This window comes from Odocoileus virginianus, chromosome 33 (assembly GCF_023699985.2).
Source record: "Odocoileus virginianus isolate 20LAN1187 ecotype Illinois chromosome 33, Ovbor_1.2, whole genome shotgun sequence".
Taxonomy (NCBI): domain Eukaryota; kingdom Metazoa; phylum Chordata; class Mammalia; order Artiodactyla; family Cervidae; genus Odocoileus; species Odocoileus virginianus.
In genome coordinates this window covers 36,915,610-36,932,351 of record NC_069706.1, presented here as the reverse complement: position 1 = coordinate 36,932,351, position 16,742 = coordinate 36,915,610, and the positions used below count along the sequence as shown (strand labels likewise).

Here is a 16,742-nt window from a genome sequence, read left to right as displayed (position 1 = left end):
TGGCATGCTGCATTGCATGAGGTTGCAACGAGTCGGACACAACTTGGCAACTGAACAACAACGATGGAGGAACCAAGCTAATTGCTTGCTTAGCTCCTTTGCTCTCCCCTGAGCCATTGTCATAGGGTCAGCCCACCCAGGATGGGGGGGTTAGGTTGCCCCCAGAAATATGTTTTCCATTAAAGGAGATGGCTTTTCTATCAGCTCGTTTCCGAAAGGGTCAGGCACACACTGGAGAATCACTGCCTGGGCTTGAATCGTGGCAAACCTTGGGCAGGAGACTTTTCTGTGTCTTAATTTCCTCATGTGCAAAATGGGACTAAAAATAGTAATGTGTTGTATCCAATTTATTCACATAAAGCACTCAGAACAGCATCTAGGACACAGATGCTGTAGAGGTGTGAGCAGCTATTACGCCAGCCAGCTCTGGCATCTCCCTCTCTGAGAGGGGACAGAAGGGAGAAAAGAAGGGTTCTGGCTTCCCACACCCCACCCAAGTCCACCTGAGTTCCCTCATGACCTTAGACACAGGGGCTCAGACAGAGGTGCACGTGAACAGAAATTTAGAGTCCCAGCCCAGTCTCTTGTCTTTGCTTGCCTGGACACTGGAAAAGCACCCCCTCCCATATCTGGGGGCGGTCCTCACTCAGAAGGGGGCTGGAGTGTAGGGGAATTCCAACCATGGCTTCCACATTGCAGGTCATGACTCATTATGGGGTGAGGTATGTGTGTGTGTTTTTAATGTAACAAATATGGTGGGATTAAAAAAAAAAGCAAGGATTTAGTAGTGGCTCATTTAAAGTGTGCGTTCGCATGCACACACGCGCTAAGAGGGGTTTCTCACTGTGGGTTAGAAGCCAGTTTTCAAAGCGCTGAGTGAGAGAAGTAGAATGTTTTAAGGAGCTTGAGCACTGAACATGCCCTCAGCATAGCCAGAGGGAGCCCCCAGTAGGGGGTTCTGCTCAAGGATTCTGCTGAATGGATGAATGAACAGAAAGAAAGGGGACTTCCTATTGGCCCCCTGCTTCAGGGCCCTCTGGGGACCACAGGAGAGGCTGTAGCAGGAAATACAGGACACAAACAGAAACAGTGAAGGAGCCATAATCCAAGAGAAGCCGACTCCGTCTGGTAGAGATGCTTTCTATCCACAGCCACAGAAATACCTTAGCAGAGGCCACAAGGTGTTCTTTTTGCTTTTAAAAAACCTGTTTATATGTTTAAAAGAAATAGATGCAAGCCATTCAGCTCTCTGAAAAATGCAGAACCAAGTTAAATGGAATGCTGATGGCATGTATTGAAGCGGTCACAGACTGCCAGCACTTTCTCGCTGCCCTGGGAGAACATGGCACCAGGCTGGAGTTAGCCGTGTTAGCGTTAGTTTCTCAGTCATGTCCGACTCTTTCAACCCCATGGACTGTAGCCTCCAGGCTCCTCTGTCCATGGAATTCTCCAGGCAAGAATACTGGAGTGGGTTGCTATTCCCTTCTCCAGGGGATCTTCCCGAACTATGAACCCAAGTCTCCTACATTGCAGGCAGATTCTTTACCATCTGACCCCCGGGGAGCTGTCCTCCATGGCCATTTAGCTGCAACTCAAAATTTAAGTATGAATGCCCTTTGACCCAGCATCAGCACCTTCACGGTTTTATCTCATATCAACTGGTACCTTAAAAATCTACATAACTGCACAGATGCAGGTACAGGAATCTATGTTGCAGCACTGTTTGCAACAGTGAGAAGTTGGAAACAAACAGCCATTGGTGGAGGAGCTCCACGGATGATGGTACATCCACAAAACGAAGATGATATGATGGGGCAGTTCAGAGTGAGGAAACTGTCAGGTAAGAAAGCATGTGTCATGGCTAGATGAAAAAAGCAAGTGGTACAGAGCATGTAAAGCATGCCCTGAGTTTTAAAACATTTGCATGTGAAGAAATGTGCTCCCATGCCTGCAGCAACCATGATGTCTGATGGCTGGACGTGGCGGGACTACAGGAAGAGCATGTACTTAACTCATTTTTGTACTGTTGGAAATTTTACAACTAGCATGGGTTTTGAAATCAGGGGAAAAAATTAAATAATGAACAAGGATCATAAAGCTTTATTTAATAAATATAATCCAAACCTTCAAAATATTTTTATTCCATATGTAGCCAATTAGGAAAAGGAAAAAAAAAGTTATAAGGAAATGTTTGAAGGGATTACGTGGAACGGTGTCAGGAGAAAGGGAGGAGGATGGGAAGATTCAAGCAATAAAGGTTAAGTGGAGACCAGAGGGTGCTCAGGACCTCACAATTCTCAAAGCGCCGCCTTCACAGGCCATGTCTCATGGGGCCCTGGGGCCTTCCAATCCTCCTTGGCCATGATTCGAGATGGTAAACTGATATTTGTGGAATGAATCACGACTCCAGAAATTTGGAAATCCTCTCAAAACCAGGGAGGCGGTCTACCTTTTCTATAACCATCAGGATTGCCTTATTTCCCCCTAAAATAAAGTATCTGGCTGGACAACTGTAAGCTCTATCAGGGAATAACTTAACTTTTCTGAAGAGACTTTAAGATCCTCAAGGCCATCCGCTTACACTAGGGCTTAATGTCCATCCGCTACTGAAATACCGGGTTCTGTTCTGATGCTTCCAAACCACATTTGAAAAGAGAACTGACTTCATAGTGCATATTTTTCAACTCCTTGCGGAAAGGATGGGAGGATCAGGTCTGGTCGTGGGGACACCATGTGGTGAGAAATCAATGAATCAGTTCAAAGGAAGGCGTCTGAGGTGTAGGGAGGTGAGCTCCGTCCTGGCACAGAGCAGGTGAGCCTGGATAAACCTGTGTGGTGCTGGGCCCTCAGGAGAGAGGTCTGGACCGCCAGGAATGGGGCCTCATCAAAATAACCCTAAAAGAGGCTGTATCCCAACACAGGTGTGCGTGTTACAAGGAGTAGGTGGCAGTGTGGAGGCCCTCTAGGGACTCCCGCAAAGGCCTGGTGGACACGGGCGGCAGGGGTAGACGCTCTCTTGGGCTGACTCAGCACAGGCCAATTCTAGGTTCTGAAAAGAGACACTCCTAAGATCATCTGCAGAAACAAGATGGGCCTGAAGCCCTGCAGGGCCTCCCTGAGGGGCCGGAGAAGGGGCAACAACACGGAGTCCAGGCACAAGGCTCGTTTGTCCACTTTTTATTAAAGCTAGGTCCTTCCTCCTGCTGACAGCTGCGGGGCAGGGCGGCTGGGGCCCAGGACGGGTGCAGGTCTGTACTCAGGGCTGGGCCAGGCAGGATGGGCATGGACCGGAACCCGGCCTCAGGGGCTGGCCCACCTTGCCCTGGGCCCTTCCTGAGGCGCCTTCCCACAGCGGGAGAGACAGGCCAGGGACAGAGGGCACCAGCCAGCACCTCCCTGGGAACCCCTGTCCTCCTCACCACCCACCCCATCCCCCCACCCCCATCAGCCAGGCTAATTCTCACCACCACCATCTGGCCATCCAGGCTCTCCTCCCACCCACCAACTACGGTGACTACAGTGCCTCCTACCGCCCAGCCACTAGAAGCCTGGCTGCCGGCTCCCAGGCCCCAAGGCCACATCTACACTAACACAGAAGGAACTAGGTCTAGAAGGGAATACGTTTGCTTCAAAATTTCAGTTTTCTGGCCCCACTCACACTGGCCCAAAAAACATCAAGGTGGGGGGGGCAGGTGTCTTGCAAGTGACCTGGTGGCTTCAAACGGCCAGGCCTGGAAGGTGGGTGCTGGCCGCAGGCCTTGCATAGTTGGATACTTGGTCAGTCACTGAGCCATGGGCTCAGGTCGGAACCCCCCAAGGTAGACGGCTCACCGCCCACTCTGTGGAATGCGAGTCTAAACAGAAACACGGCTGGCTTCTAGTGTAGGACGACGACAGAGGCAGAGTGAAAGGAGCCTGGGGTGGGGCGGGGTGGGCAATCATAGTCCTAATGGTGGGATGTAAGAAACGACCTTGCTACCGACCTCTGTCACTTTACACTGGGTTATTGGATCTAAGTGAGCCACGGGCTCAGAAGAGCAGGGCCCTGTATGTCCCTCCGTGTGGGCAGAGGAGCAGAAGGCTGGGGCGTAGGGCTGTGGGGGAATCTCTGAGTGCGCGCCTCCAGCTGCCTGGGGTAAGGGCACCAAAGAATTCCAAAGGGGAGTTAAGACTAAACCCCACGCCGCCAGGCTGGATCTCGGCGCTCAAGTGGGGTGAGCAGAGTGAGGACTCTGGAGAGTAAGGCTTCCAGGTCCCTGAGGACCCTGTGAATACCTGCTACCCCATCCTACTCCATCCTGCACGGGGCCACGATTTGGTTTCTGGCTTTTTTCTCCTCCTTCCAGATTCTTCGGGCCACACAAGCAGTGGAAATAAATATCCGCGGTCACAGAATAAAAGCTTTCCCAGGTGCATCGCTGCTTCCCCCACCCCGGATGAGGGAGGAACACTGTCCTTTGAAAACCCACGAGGTCTCCCCTCGCCACGCAGTCCTTAACGCTTCCTGGACATACTCTGAACGGCCAGGAGGTCCCTGAATTCTCCCGCTGAGGGATGGGAAGAAGTCGTCAGCCAAATCCCTCGACCACCCCACCCTCCCTTGACGCAAGGCCTTCCCCTCCCTCGCCGTTAAGTTAAACCCCCGTTACTCACTCACATGCCACCTCTCCCCCGGGCCACCCAAATCGAACCCGGGTAAAATAAATAACATCGCCTGCCGTCCCCACCGCGTGGTCTCACCGCATCGATCCAGGGATGTCGCAGTCTCCCGTCGGGGTGGCCGCCCCTGCCCCATCGGCTCCGCGCGCGGCTCGCCTCGCCCCCCATGCCCCCCTCACGGCCATGCGAGCTCGGCGGCCGGTTCTCTAGGGCCGAGCAGGAGGGAAGCCCGAGGCCGGTGCACCGGGGCTGAGGGTAAGGCACCGCACCAGGGCTGGGGCCCTCGGCACCCCCCGAGGCCAGAGGAGCAAAGGGGCGGCGGCCTAGTGGCCTGCGCCTCCGTCACAGGCCCTCACAGGATGGTCTCCTCGTAGGCGCCCGAAGGCCCCGCGAAGGCGGCCGTCGGCTCGGAGCCGAAGCTCGTTCCGCCCGCGAACTCCAGCAGGGTGCTGCCGTGCTCCCCAGGCCCGGTCCCTGCGCCCGCGCTTGGCGGTCCCTTGGCGGGCGCCTCGGCCTTGGGCGCAGGCGCCGCGGGCACCTGGCCCGGCGCGCCCGACGCGCCGCGGTGCGTCTTCATGTGAGTGAGCAGGTGCGAGCTCTGCGAGAAGCGGCGGCCGCAGTTGGCGCAGGCGTAGGGCCGCTCGCCCGTGTGCGTGCGCTGGTGCGTCACGAGCACCGAGCGCTGCGAGAAGCGCTTGCCGCACTCGGGGCACGGGAAGGGTCGCTCGCCCGTGTGGCCGCGCCGGTGCTTGGCCAAGTTGGAGCGCTGCGCGAAGCCGCGGCCGCAGTCGGTGCAGCGGAAGGGCTTCTCGCCCGTGTGCGTGCGCCGGTGCCGCTTGAAGTCCGAGCTGTGGCCGAAGCCCTTGCCGCAGTCGGGGCAGCGGTGCGGCTTCTCCTCGGCGTGTGCCCACTGGTGCCGCGTCAGCGCCGCGCTCTGCCCGAAGCGGCGGCCACACTCGCCGCACGCGTAGGGCCGCTCGCCCGTGTGCGCGCGCCCGTGCGCCGTCAGATGCGCGCGCCGGCTGAAGCCCGCGCCGCACACGCCGCAGACGAAGGGCTTCTCCCCCGTATGGCCGCGCACGTGCGCCGCCAGGTGCGAGCCGCGGGCGAAGCGCGCGCCGCACTCCGGGCACGGGAAGGGCCGCTCGCCGGTGTGCGTGCGGCGGTGGCGCGCCAGGTGCGAACCATACACGAAGCTCTTGCCGCAGTCGGCGCAGCGGTGCGGCCGCTCGCCTGCGTGGTAGCGCTGGTGCTTGGCCAGCGCTGCGCGGCGCCCGAACGTCTTGCCGCAGTCGGAGCAGATCCACGGGCTCTCCTCCTCGGCCAACGCGGCGGGCGCCGGCTCCGCCAGCAGCCCCCCGACTGCAGGCCCGAACGCGCGAAGGCCGCTGGTGCCTCCAGGCCCGGTCCCGCCGCCGAAAGGGTCGCAGGCCAACCCCGCGCCCTCCACCAGGGAGAGCCGGCCCCCCAGGGGTCCGGGCAGGGGGCGCCCGTCGGCCGGCAGCCGCTCCCCGAAGTCCGGGAGGCCCAGGATAGGAAAGCCATCCGGGTGGAGCCAAGACTTGGGGTGCATGGGGAAGTGGAAGCCGAGCGGGTGCGAGGAAGGGCCTTCGCCCTCCCCCAGGCCGTTGCCTAGCCCCAGAAACCGCCTGTCCGGTTCAGGGTCATCCTTGCTCCGGGAGGTGGGCGCCTCCACCGCCTCCTCTCTTGCCTCAGCCTCTCCCTCAGTCTCTCCGTCCGCCTCATCGACCTCTGGCCCCTCCGGCCCCGCCTCGGCCTCCTCGGGCCCCGCCGCGGGCCCCGTCTCGTTGCAAGGCTCCCGCCGAGGGCCCTCGCCACCGGGCTCCGCGCAGCCGCCGCCCCGTCGATGGCGCTGGAAATCGGCGCGGAGACGGAAGGCCTGGCCGCAGTCGGGGCAGCAGTGGGGCCGGTCGGCCGTGTGCACCGCCTGATGCCGCGCAAGCGCCGAGCTCTGGCTGAAGCTGCGGCCGCAGTGCGGGCAGGGGTAGGGCCGCTCGCCCGTGTGCGTGCGCTGGTGCGTGACCAGGTAGGAGCGGCGCCCAAAGCCCGCGCCGCAGAAGGCGCACCGGTAGGGCCGCTCGCCCGTGTGAATGCGACGGTGCGTGACCAGGTGCGACTTGTACACGAAGCGCTTGCCGCAGTCGGGGCACGGGAAGGGCTTCTCGCCGGTGTGCGTACGCTGGTGGATGGCCAGGTGCGAGCGGTATACGAAGCCTTTGCCGCACTCGTCGCAGCCGAAGGGCTTGACCGCCGCGTGGTAGCGCTGGTGCTTGGCCAGCCGGGACCGGTGCGGGAACACCTTGCCGCACACGTCGCACGTCGTCTCCGGGCGCCCGGCTGGCGCAGCCACCGCGGCCGGGAACGCCCAGGGCGCCAGGAGGCTCGCACCCGGCTCCCGGCCCGGCAGAAAGGGCTTCGACTCAGACTCCGGGGCCAGGACCCCGAGCCCGCCGGGGTCCAGACCCCACCCCTCCGGAGTCTGCGCAGAGTCCGAGTCGTCGGGGCCCCAGGTCCCAGGCACGTCGCCCACTCCGTAGGCCGCCGACCACAGCCCCGGGGGTTCGTTCTCCTCCGCCGCCACCTCTGCCAGGAAGTCCTCGTCGTCCTCCTCGTGGTCCTCTATGTCGTCGGTCCAGAACCAGGCCCCTGACGGAGACGAGACGACCGCAGGAGAGGTGAGAAGAAGCCGTGCCAGCAGCCCCTTACCGGCACGGAGCCCGAATTCAGGATGCCTCCGTCCCTACCCCAGGTAGGAGGAACTCTGCAGACAGGAGGTTTCTCCGTCCCTCCTAGGAAGGCTGGTGTTCCTTCCCTTCTCAAATTTGCCTCACATGGCCTCAACTAATCCCTTGTCCACACCTCCAGCTCCCTCCAGGGCTTGCCACCTCGCGGAAGGACAGGGACACCTACAAAGTAGGTGACGTCGCCTGTGGGCTCCTGTGAGACCACGGGCCAGAAAAATAGATTGAGATGCCTGCTCTGTTTTTTCCAAAGCCCCCCGTCTCCTGGAGAACCCCACCTCCTGGCCTGCTTGGCCCAAGGCAGCCCAGACCCCAGCCCCAGCAAACCCAAGCCATGGAGGACTTGACTTTGTGAACACCTAAGCTTTGCTCAGCGTCCCTCTGGCTCTGGGTCCCTCTCCCCCAGCCTCAGGCTCCCACCCGCAGAGTAGAACCAAGAAAGGCTGCCCTGAGCCAAGGACCTACAGGGGCCTGGAGGCCTCAGCTCTCTGCACTCACCCTAACTATGCTCCAGCTATTTTGTGGGCAGAGACGAGCCTCCCTGAAGCCTGTTTTTTTTTTTTTTTTTTTTTTTTTCTGAGCCATTGTGCACTTGAGAAATGGTCCCAGACTAAGACTGGGTGAGCTACAAACATCTTTCCATCACAGAAGGCTGAGGACCCACCCCAGGACCCTGCAATCCCATCCCTCCTTCACCAAGCAGTTTCCTGACCTCACCCTTCAGTGTGGAGTGCAGACATAGAATCGGTTTATAAACGGGGTGATTCGCCTGCTGTCCTGATACACCCAGGAGGGAACTGGTATTTACAGAGCAGGCGCTACGTCACACAAGGAACCTGGCCCGCAGCACCCCGGTATTCAGAGCACCTGTGTGCCACCTGCCTCGGGGGCACTCTGCCTGCGTCTGTCCACCACGGCCACACACCGTGCAGTCCACTTCAGAATTCCAGCACCTGGAAGGGTCACTCCAGGCTGAGGTGGGGACAGGGTTCCCCCAGTTCCCAGATGCAAGCCTGTTTGGGATCCGAGTGAGGACCCATCAGGTCTACTGGTGAGGCTGGAGCCGGGGCAGAGGAGGTGCTCTGACCAAGGGCTGGGGGCCTTTCTCCACAGGGCTGCCTCTTCCAGATCCCACGGCAGGGAGTGGACAAGTGCACCCTGGGGAAGGGAGGCTGGCACCTCGTCTGCCTGACACTTCCACTCCTGAGGACTCTGACACTAGGTGAGGACTAGCTCGGCCAGGGCCATGCTCCAAGCCTGGCAACCCGCCCATACTTACCCCCGAGACACATGGACAAGGGGGAGAACACCCCAACCGCGTGTTCAGAGACTGGCCAATGGAAGCCTGCAGTCCTTCTGTCCCCAGGTGGCATTTCAGAGCTGGACCCCAGAAACAGGGCACACCTCCCGCTAAGACCCTCTGAGAAACATTACCTACATCTCAGTCTCAGCCTGGGGGCAAGAGCAGCATTTCTTACCAGCCAGAGGCCCGCCCCCCAATTCTGAAGGCCAGGAGACATTCCCACAGACACCCAGAGAACTCGGGGACCCAGGGCAGGAAGGCCCACAGCACAGTGGAAAGTAAGGCCCGAGGCCTGAGCCCACCATGGGCAAGTGACTGAATCGCTACTTTAAAAGTTGGTTTCCTCATCAAGTGAGACCAATCGTCCCTCCCCTGCTATTTCACAGAGCTGTTACGAGAATAAACAGTATACAAGGAAATACTCTGAAGAGTACACGTGTAGGCATAGCACCGTTTGTGTCTTCCTGTATTTTATTGAAAACATCTACACGCTGCTCCAGGTACGTGAGTGGCATAAGACATCCGGAGCCCGCACGAGGCAAGCATCACCCAAGAACAAAGCCAAACACACGCACTGTGCACGGGCCTCCACTGAACCTCCCAGAACAGCTCACAAACCCCGCGGGGGCACCTCCATAGAACCAACAGTCCAACAGCCTCAGCGCAGGAAACTACAGGTTTCCTTCAAACTCTTTCTTCTCCACACGACTAAAAAATGAGGCCCAGAAAGTTGGAGGGACAGAGCCGGGTCTGGGGTCTCAGGAGAAATCCACCACCCTGAACACTGCCCTCCGGAATGCTCGCCCCGGACCTCCCAGCGAGAGGAGCTGGCCAATCAGGTGGGGAAGCCGCGACAGCTGACCCTCAGGCGCACAAAGACCACCAGAGGCCAGGGCAAGGAGAGAACATTATTTTTAAAGACTTGTAACAGGAGCCTCGAGGTTCGCTACAGACTCCCCAGGCCTTGGGCCTCTGCAGATGGAACCAAGAGGAGCCAACCCTCAAAGGCAGGGGTGAGCCCCCAGCGCCGTGCGGTCCCCACGGAGCCCCCCAACAGCGCAGACGAGCAACACCGGGCCCCTCTCGGGGGCTGCAGCGAAGGTGCAGGCTGAAGTCTGCCAGAAACTCTGCGAGACTCCGTGTCACGCTCACCTGTGTAGACGCCAGTGACGATGTCTCCCTCCTCGGGACGGGGGCTATCCGGGACCCACGGCTCTTCTCCTTGCTCCAGCCGGAAGATCAGATCCGGCTTGGGGACTGGGTATCCTGGCCCGAAGAGAAGAGGTGGCAGCTGCAGGGCTCTACTCGCACCCCGACCCACAGAGCTCTGCCACCACCGCTCCTGTCCCGTCCCCTCCAGAACCTGCCTCCCCACCTCCCGGCTGGAACTCCCACACCCCCAGCTCCCCGCCAAGCCCCCCTCCACAGGGGGCCCCACCCCTCTCCTCTGCCTCTGGACTCCTCGCCCCTCGAGGCCTCCAAGGGGAGCACAGACACCAGCGCTGGGCCAGCCACTCCCCAGGACGTGGAACCTGGGTCAGGGTGCTGCTGGGCCACAGTGAGCCCCCCCACGACACACCCTGGCCAGAAGCCAGGTGGTCCCCAGGGCTTCCCTGGGAGGTGAGCTGGCACCAGCACCCCCTTCTCCAGGACCCTTGGGCTCCACACACCACCCTTAGACAGCTAAGCCCCAGGCAGCCATCGGGCTAGGATGCCTCCTGTGGACGGAGGGCTCCACTCACCCAAGGACACCAGAATCCCGTAGTTTTCCCGCATGACCTCCTTGTAGAGCTCCCGCTGGTCTGCGTCCAGCCTTTCCCACTCCTCCAGGGAGAAGTACACAGCCACGTCTTCAAAGGTCACCAGCCCCTGGGAAACAAAGTGCCCTGGCCACTGCCCTCCCCTGACTCGGGTAAGAGGCAGGGGTGCACCCCCACAAAGACAGGACAGGAGATCACTTCGGTGGGAACTGGGCTCGCCCTGCAATGTGGGGCTCACGAGGATACAGCCGAGCACCCCATCACTGGCGAGCCTGCAGATGCCTGATGGAATTAGGGGCTCCCAGGCCTTGCACAGGCCAGTCTCACTCAGCAACCAGGACCTCAGGCTCAGAGAGGGAGATGGCTCAGCTCAGGTGGGGCAGTATGGGGTCTCACGCCGAAGTCCCAGGACCACGACACCCAGGACCCCTTGGCTGCGCTGCGTGGCCACTCATCCCTCCCGCATCACTGTCTGCCTCAAGCCAGGGGTCACATCAGTGGTGTGAGAGCTCACGCCGGGGTGGGCAACTGGCACCAACAGAGTGTGGGCACTGGCGCCTGATCAGGACAGTGGCCTGGGAAGGGTCAGGCCCAGGACGGCAGAACCATAACCCCCGGGCTTCGGACTAGAGAGGGCCAACTGCTTCCCGCGGCCCTGACCCGGCTCACAGCTGGGGCTCGGCCTGGGAACCACAGGGCTGCTGCCCTGCCAACAGGGGATTTCCGAAACAGCAGGTGCGGATCCCACCCCGCCCCTCGAGGAACCCCTGCCTGGTTAACTGAGCCCCAAACCAGGGGGCAGCTCACCTGAGACACAGACGTCAGGGAGTCGTCCTCGTCCTCGTCCTCGTCCTCCTCTTCGTCCCCCTCCCGCTCCAGGTCCTCATCCCTCAGCGTGGCTGGAGCCCGGGAGGCCTGCAGGGCTGAGCGGAGAGACTCTTGAGGTCGGGGCTTTAGCCTGGAACGGTCACGTGTCCGTCCAGCTACCAGGATGGGCTGCTCCCGGCCACGCCCCCTTTTTAAATGCAAGGCGCTGACCCCGCAGCCCCAGCTCCGCCCTGTCCAAGAGCTCTTCCTGGCTGCCCCCTGGAGCCCCCAAAACTTCCCCCCCAGGGGTCAGCTCCTTTCTCTTACCCTTTTCCTTAAGGCCCGGCGACTCAGTGTCCCTGCCGCCGCGGGGGCACTCCTGGGTCCCCGACGCTGGACTCTGCTCTTCTGCCAGCGCCTCTTCCACCGTGCCATCCACCTCCACGTCCACGTCCACCACCACCTCCTCCACCAGCCGCTCCTCCAGCGCCTCCACCTGGTCCTCCTCCAGCACCTCCACCTGGTCCTCCTCCAGCACCTCCACCTGGTCCTCCTCCAGCGCCTCCACCTCCTCCCCCTTTCCTTCCTCCTCTTCTTCCTCCTGGTCAGGACCACACTCCGATCCATCCAGCCTCTCCAGCTGGGCGGCCGGCAAGTCTGGAGTCGTGCGCGGGGCTGCCATCGCCTCTGCCACGAGCCTCAGCTTGGCCTAAAACACAGACGGTGATGGTGAGGGTGACGCGCCGCCCCCGCGAGTCTGCTCCAGGGCCCCACAGCCCTCCGGGTGAGGCGGGGGTTGCTCTGCCCTGAGATGCAGTAACGGGCACCGGGCACCAGGATGGGAGCGCTTTCTATGATCTCAGGGGGCACAGCCTAGATTCTGTCCCCAGAAATGCTGCCAAAGAGCCCCTCACTATGACCCCCGTTACTTGGCCTCGGCTCTTTCCTGGGAGCAGGACAGGCCTGCTGTGAACCACCGTGCTTTCTTGGAGGAAATTGGGGATTAATCCTGCATTTTTTATCCTCAAGAACGTGGAAGCATAAAGTCCAGGCAACGTGCTGGAGGGTGGTCTAGCTTGTGTTTAGCTGAAAGGGGTGCATGCAATCGCCTCTCGGCCTTTTGGCTAAGATTAAGTGAAAGGGGTACACGAAGCCTGTGAGGAACAGCCCACCCGATATATGAGTGGAGGAGATGCTCACCCAGCTCTAGACGCCCAAACTTGGCAACAGGGAGTATGGGAGCCAAGGTCTGAGCATGCGGGCCAGGGTCCTGGGCGGGGAAGGTGAGACCACCCTGCCAGGAGCACCTGCTCTGCCAAGCCAGCAGGTCAGGCCCCTTTTGGAGCAGACATACAGCACACCCCTCGCCCCTTGTGCCATCCAGGGCAACTGGAAAAAGCTCAGCAGGTCATGGAGATCTGGTTCATCGCTGGACCAGCAAAGGTGAAATGAAACGCCTGGTGACCCTGTTCACGTTTAGGGATCAGAGAAGCCTAAGTGTCGAGTCATCAAACCGGTGACTCACAGCACCTGAAACTCACGTGGATGTCACAGACGGCTCAGCCAGGCACTCGGGGGGGGGACACGGTCACACTGCCTGGGGCACAGAGCCTGGGGCTGTGGACTCAAGACGGATGGGATGCTGAGAGCCCTGGGGCCACTCCTCTCCCACCTGTGTATCCTTCACCAAGCCCAGTGGAGCACCGAGGACAAGACAGAGGCACGGGCTTTGAGTGCAAAGCGCAGAGGCTAAGGGCCATCAGCCAGCGTGGCTCATCAGCCTCTCAGACCTGAATGGGGTCACTTCCAAAGTGAGCCAAGCCTATTACAAACACAGCAACCCCAGGATCCTGGGCAGAGAGTAGGAACCCCGGAGGATCAGGGGACACCAGGGCCCACCCCAGCTCAGCCAGCTCTACCAGCACACGGCGTCTGCCACAGAACCCCTAAACCAGGACAGGGCCCCCACAGAAAGGTGCCCCCCAGTCATGAGAACAGTCCAGACCACTGCACACCCCCTAGGAGAAGTGCTCAGTGATTAGCTCTTACCACAACTCATCACGTTTCTGTTAATAAGGCAGCATGTGCCCATTTTTCTCAAGTGCTCTGAGCTGCTGCTTTAAAATCCACACTGTAATTGGGAGGGAACTCTGAGCATTCGCACAGCTCCTCCCAGAGATCAGGACCCAAGTCCAGGGGCACATGGGCGCCCAGAAGCCACCTTTGTCCTGACTCTCACGCTGATCCCATTCTAGATCCCATATCACTGGACCAGACGTGCCAGTCGTGGGAACTACAGCCAGGAGGGCCACCTCCACCCTAGTTGCTCCCAGAGCCCGTGTCCTCGGTCTCCCTGGCTCTCTGGCCGCGTGAAGGTGCCTGAGCTGTAGAAACACGTGTGCCATGTCACCTTGGCCACCTGCAGGAGGACGGAGCCCTGCCCAGCACCTGGGCTGTCAGAAATGCTCGGCAGAGGTTTCCCAATCGCCACCCACCTCAGGCCCAGAGGGAGGCTCTTCCCGTCCAGGCCTCAGGCTGCAAATTCAGGCTGAGCCCAGATGCCAGGCCAAGCCCAGCAGAGGCCCTCCTGCCTAGCTCTCTCCCACAGCAGGTGCCCCCAGGCCGGGCCTGCACCTGAGGACTCGTGGCTTTGGAATAAAGTGACCCCATGCTCATTCCACCTCGGGACCTTTGCACATGCCACTCCTGCTCCCTGGCACTCTCCTTCCCTCTTCACTGGGCCTTTGGAGGCAGCTCCCCTGGGCTCCTATGACATGCACAGCTCCCGGGACTCTGCGCTCTCGGCACCTACATTTTAATACACTTATTGAATTGTCTGCTTATTGCTTGTCTCCCCAAGAATACAGTCAACTCCAGGCAGGCAGAAGTTCCCTCTGTTCCTCTCTCAAATCTCTTCTGTGCTAGACACAGAGTGAGCACTCAGATATTTACCAAAGGAATGATTCTAAAGTCTGCAGTCCATGCAATCAATGTAAGCTTTTTAAGACTCGGTATTCGGCTCCACTATCACGTTCTGGAACAGACTCACTGCTGCTGAGGGTCCTTCACTCTGGAGCCCACTGGCGGTGCATCTAAGGAGATCAGGCCCTAAGGGCTCCTCTCCTAAGAGGTGCACCTGCTGGTGACCAGGGAGGGAAAGACCCAGATGCCATGGAGATGGGCAGTCACCCTGCCGACGGCCCAGCCAGACATCCCTCCATCCTGACCCAGCATCTGGAACAGAATGCTGGTTCTGAAACAGGACAGGTTCTGAAAAACGGAGTAACTAAGTCACAGGTGCCAGGTTCCTGCTGCCTCCCCAGGCCAGGCGTGTGCTGCACACTCTCGTCTCTCCTCTTTCCAGCCTGCCAGACCACCAGACACTCACCTCCTGGCATCCTGCTCAGGTAAGCCAGGTAAGCAACCTGATCAACATAACCCCACAGGTCATCCCAGACCATTATTGCCTGGGGCGTGGGGCGGGGCTGCACCCTAGGGTACCATGCTGCAGAATTTAGAACAGGGTGGTGGGGAGAGGGTGACAAGATGCCTGCCCCGTGGACAGCAAGTGGCAAACTTGGGAGACTTTCAGCAACTCTCCACTGAGATCCCACATCCAGGGAACCCACAGGGAGCAGTAGGAGGAATGGGTGGGCACAGGGGCAGCTGGACCCCTTCCTACTCTCTGGTGGCCTCAGTGGCCACACCCGTCATTCAAGGCCTTCCAGGCTTCCATCTTCCTTGACTACCAGGATCCTCACTGCTTGTCCACGATTTGGGCCCCTCTACTCTTCTGGTGTGCCCCTGGTGCAGGTGTATCTGCGGGGCCATGCCTGCTGCCCAAAGGCAGCCCCTCACCTGGCAGCCAGCTCCCCAGACCTGCTGACACTTGTTGAACCAAACCCAGCACCAACCTCTCCCCTACACAGGCACAGCAGGCCCTGACCCTGCATACCTCCCCTCTCCCCTGCCCACGGGGTCCTCCTCCAAAGGCCAGCCCCTCTCCCATCTCTGCGACCACATGGGGCAGCCCAGACCCCATACGGCCCCAATAAGGACCCCATAGGATCCTAGGAGTGAGTTCTGCAACCTGCCTCCTGGCGGTACAAGACTCGGCCAAGCTGCCCACCGGAGCCTCCATTTGCAGAAGGAAGACCCAGACAAGGCCCCCAAGGTCACTAAGCAGGCTAGCGGTGGGCGCTGAGCCCAGCCATCCTACCCCTCCAGGGGGCTGATCAGGCCCCCACCTCCCGCGGAAGTAGGGGCCAGGCCGTGACAGCCCCTCCTGGATGGGTGTGTCCCGGGGGCGGCCGCGGCCCAACCCCCGCCCCTCCGGCCTAGACCGTGGCAGGCACCTCCCAGAAGTCGCGCGCGTGTGTCCGCTGCCCGCCTACTCCGCGCTGTCCACCCGGACAGACCCCGGGGTTCGGAGCCCGCCCCCATCGCGCAGGCCGGGGCGGGGGTCCACCGGCTGCACTGAGCGTGGGCGCGGCCGCCCAAGGCCGGGCCAGCGCGCCGCTCCGGGCCCCCCCCACCCCAGGTCCAGGCCGGGTTCTCCCCGCCGCGCGCCGCGATCTGCCCGCGGCCTCGCGCGCCGGCGTCCAGGAGCGGCGCGACCCCGACCCCACGCCCGCGCCCGGCCCGCCCGCACCTGCCGCCCGCGCGCGCCGCCCGCCGGCCCCGCCGCGCACTCACCGCGCCGCCCGCTCACCGCGCGCGCCAGCCGCCGAGCCGCCGCCGGACACCGGGGCCGGACCGGGGCCTGCGCGCCCCGCGCTACACAAAGTGACGGCCCCGGAGCTGCGCGGCGGCGGCGCGTGGGCACCGGAAGTGCCGCCGCCGGGCTCCGCCCCGCCAGTGCCCACGGGGGGGCACTTCCGGTCACGCGGGGTCCAGCGCGGCCTCAAAGGGTCGTGCGTGGGGGGAGAGGACGCGCCCCTTGCTCGAGGGCGCCCTCGGCCTTGGGTCCGCGCGCTCATGGGCACTGGGACCCCGGCCTTGGGCACCGCGGCGCCCTGCCCCCGCGCCTTCCCAGGACCCAACCCCACCTCGGGGGACCCCCCCCCCGCCCCGCCCTGGCTCTGGAGACTCCCGCGGGGTCCCGGGCCGGACCGCGGCTCCCCAGAACCCGCGCAGCCTCATTCAACCGCGATTCCAGGAGCTCTGCTGAGCGCCAGAGCCGGTTGGCTCCATCCCAGGCCCCGCGATGGTGGAGGGAGGCGGTGACCCCTATGAGTGGCCTCGGGGAGGCTTCTTGCAGGCCCGCGTGCCCTCAGATCCGGACGGGGCAGGGCCGATCCCTGCCGGGCAGGGGCCCCAGGACAAGAGCAGGTGGGCCGGACGCCCACGGCTGGTGCGGGGCCAACGCTGGGTAAACGGTGGGGGGTTGGGGGTGTTCCCAGAATGGAGGAGGACGTGGACCGAGGTGGCCAGCCATTGGGCCCGGGTAGC

The 16,742-nt window shown here is 61.2% G+C and overlaps 1 protein-coding gene across 2 annotated transcripts; it reads right to left on the bottom strand.

Moving 5' to 3' along the window:
• Positions 1-3,162: 3,162 nt before the first annotated feature.
• On the bottom strand, positions 3,163-16,271 carry ZNF316 (zinc finger protein 316). 2 transcript variants are annotated; one of them, XM_070460458.1, is made up of 6 exons: positions 15,987-16,271; positions 11,619-12,000; positions 11,292-11,407; positions 10,467-10,593; positions 9,877-9,981; positions 3,163-7,326 (listed from the first exon to the last, which is right to left on the bottom strand). In XM_070460458.1, the coding sequence occupies exons 2-6, from the start codon at positions 11,971-11,973 to the stop codon at positions 5,012-5,014; spliced, it is 3,018 nt and encodes a 1,005-aa protein (XP_070316559.1). In that variant the 5' UTR covers positions 11,974-12,000; positions 15,987-16,271; the 3' UTR covers positions 3,163-5,011. The 2 variants fall into 2 exon arrangements, with proteins under 2 accessions (XP_070316559.1, XP_070316558.1); XM_070460457.1 differs by having other exon boundaries at positions 9,877-9,990; positions 15,987-16,269.
• Between the last annotated feature and the right edge of the window lie 471 nt (positions 16,272-16,742).

Bases quoted from the DNA above. Each gene is read 5' to 3' on its own strand.
- ZNF316 (XM_070460457.1), bottom strand. From the start codon at position 11,973: ATGGCAGCCCCGCGCACGACTCCAGACTTGCCGGCCGCCCAGCTGGAG. The intron at 9,991-10,466 runs GTGAGTGGAGCC...TCTTCGGGCCAG, and splicing joins CGGGATTCTGGTGTCCTTGG to GATACCCAGTCCCCAAGCCG. The intron at 7,327-9,876 runs GTGAGCGTGACA...CGTCTCCGTCAG, and splicing joins CGTCACTGGCGTCTACACAG to GGGCCTGGTTCTGGACCGAC.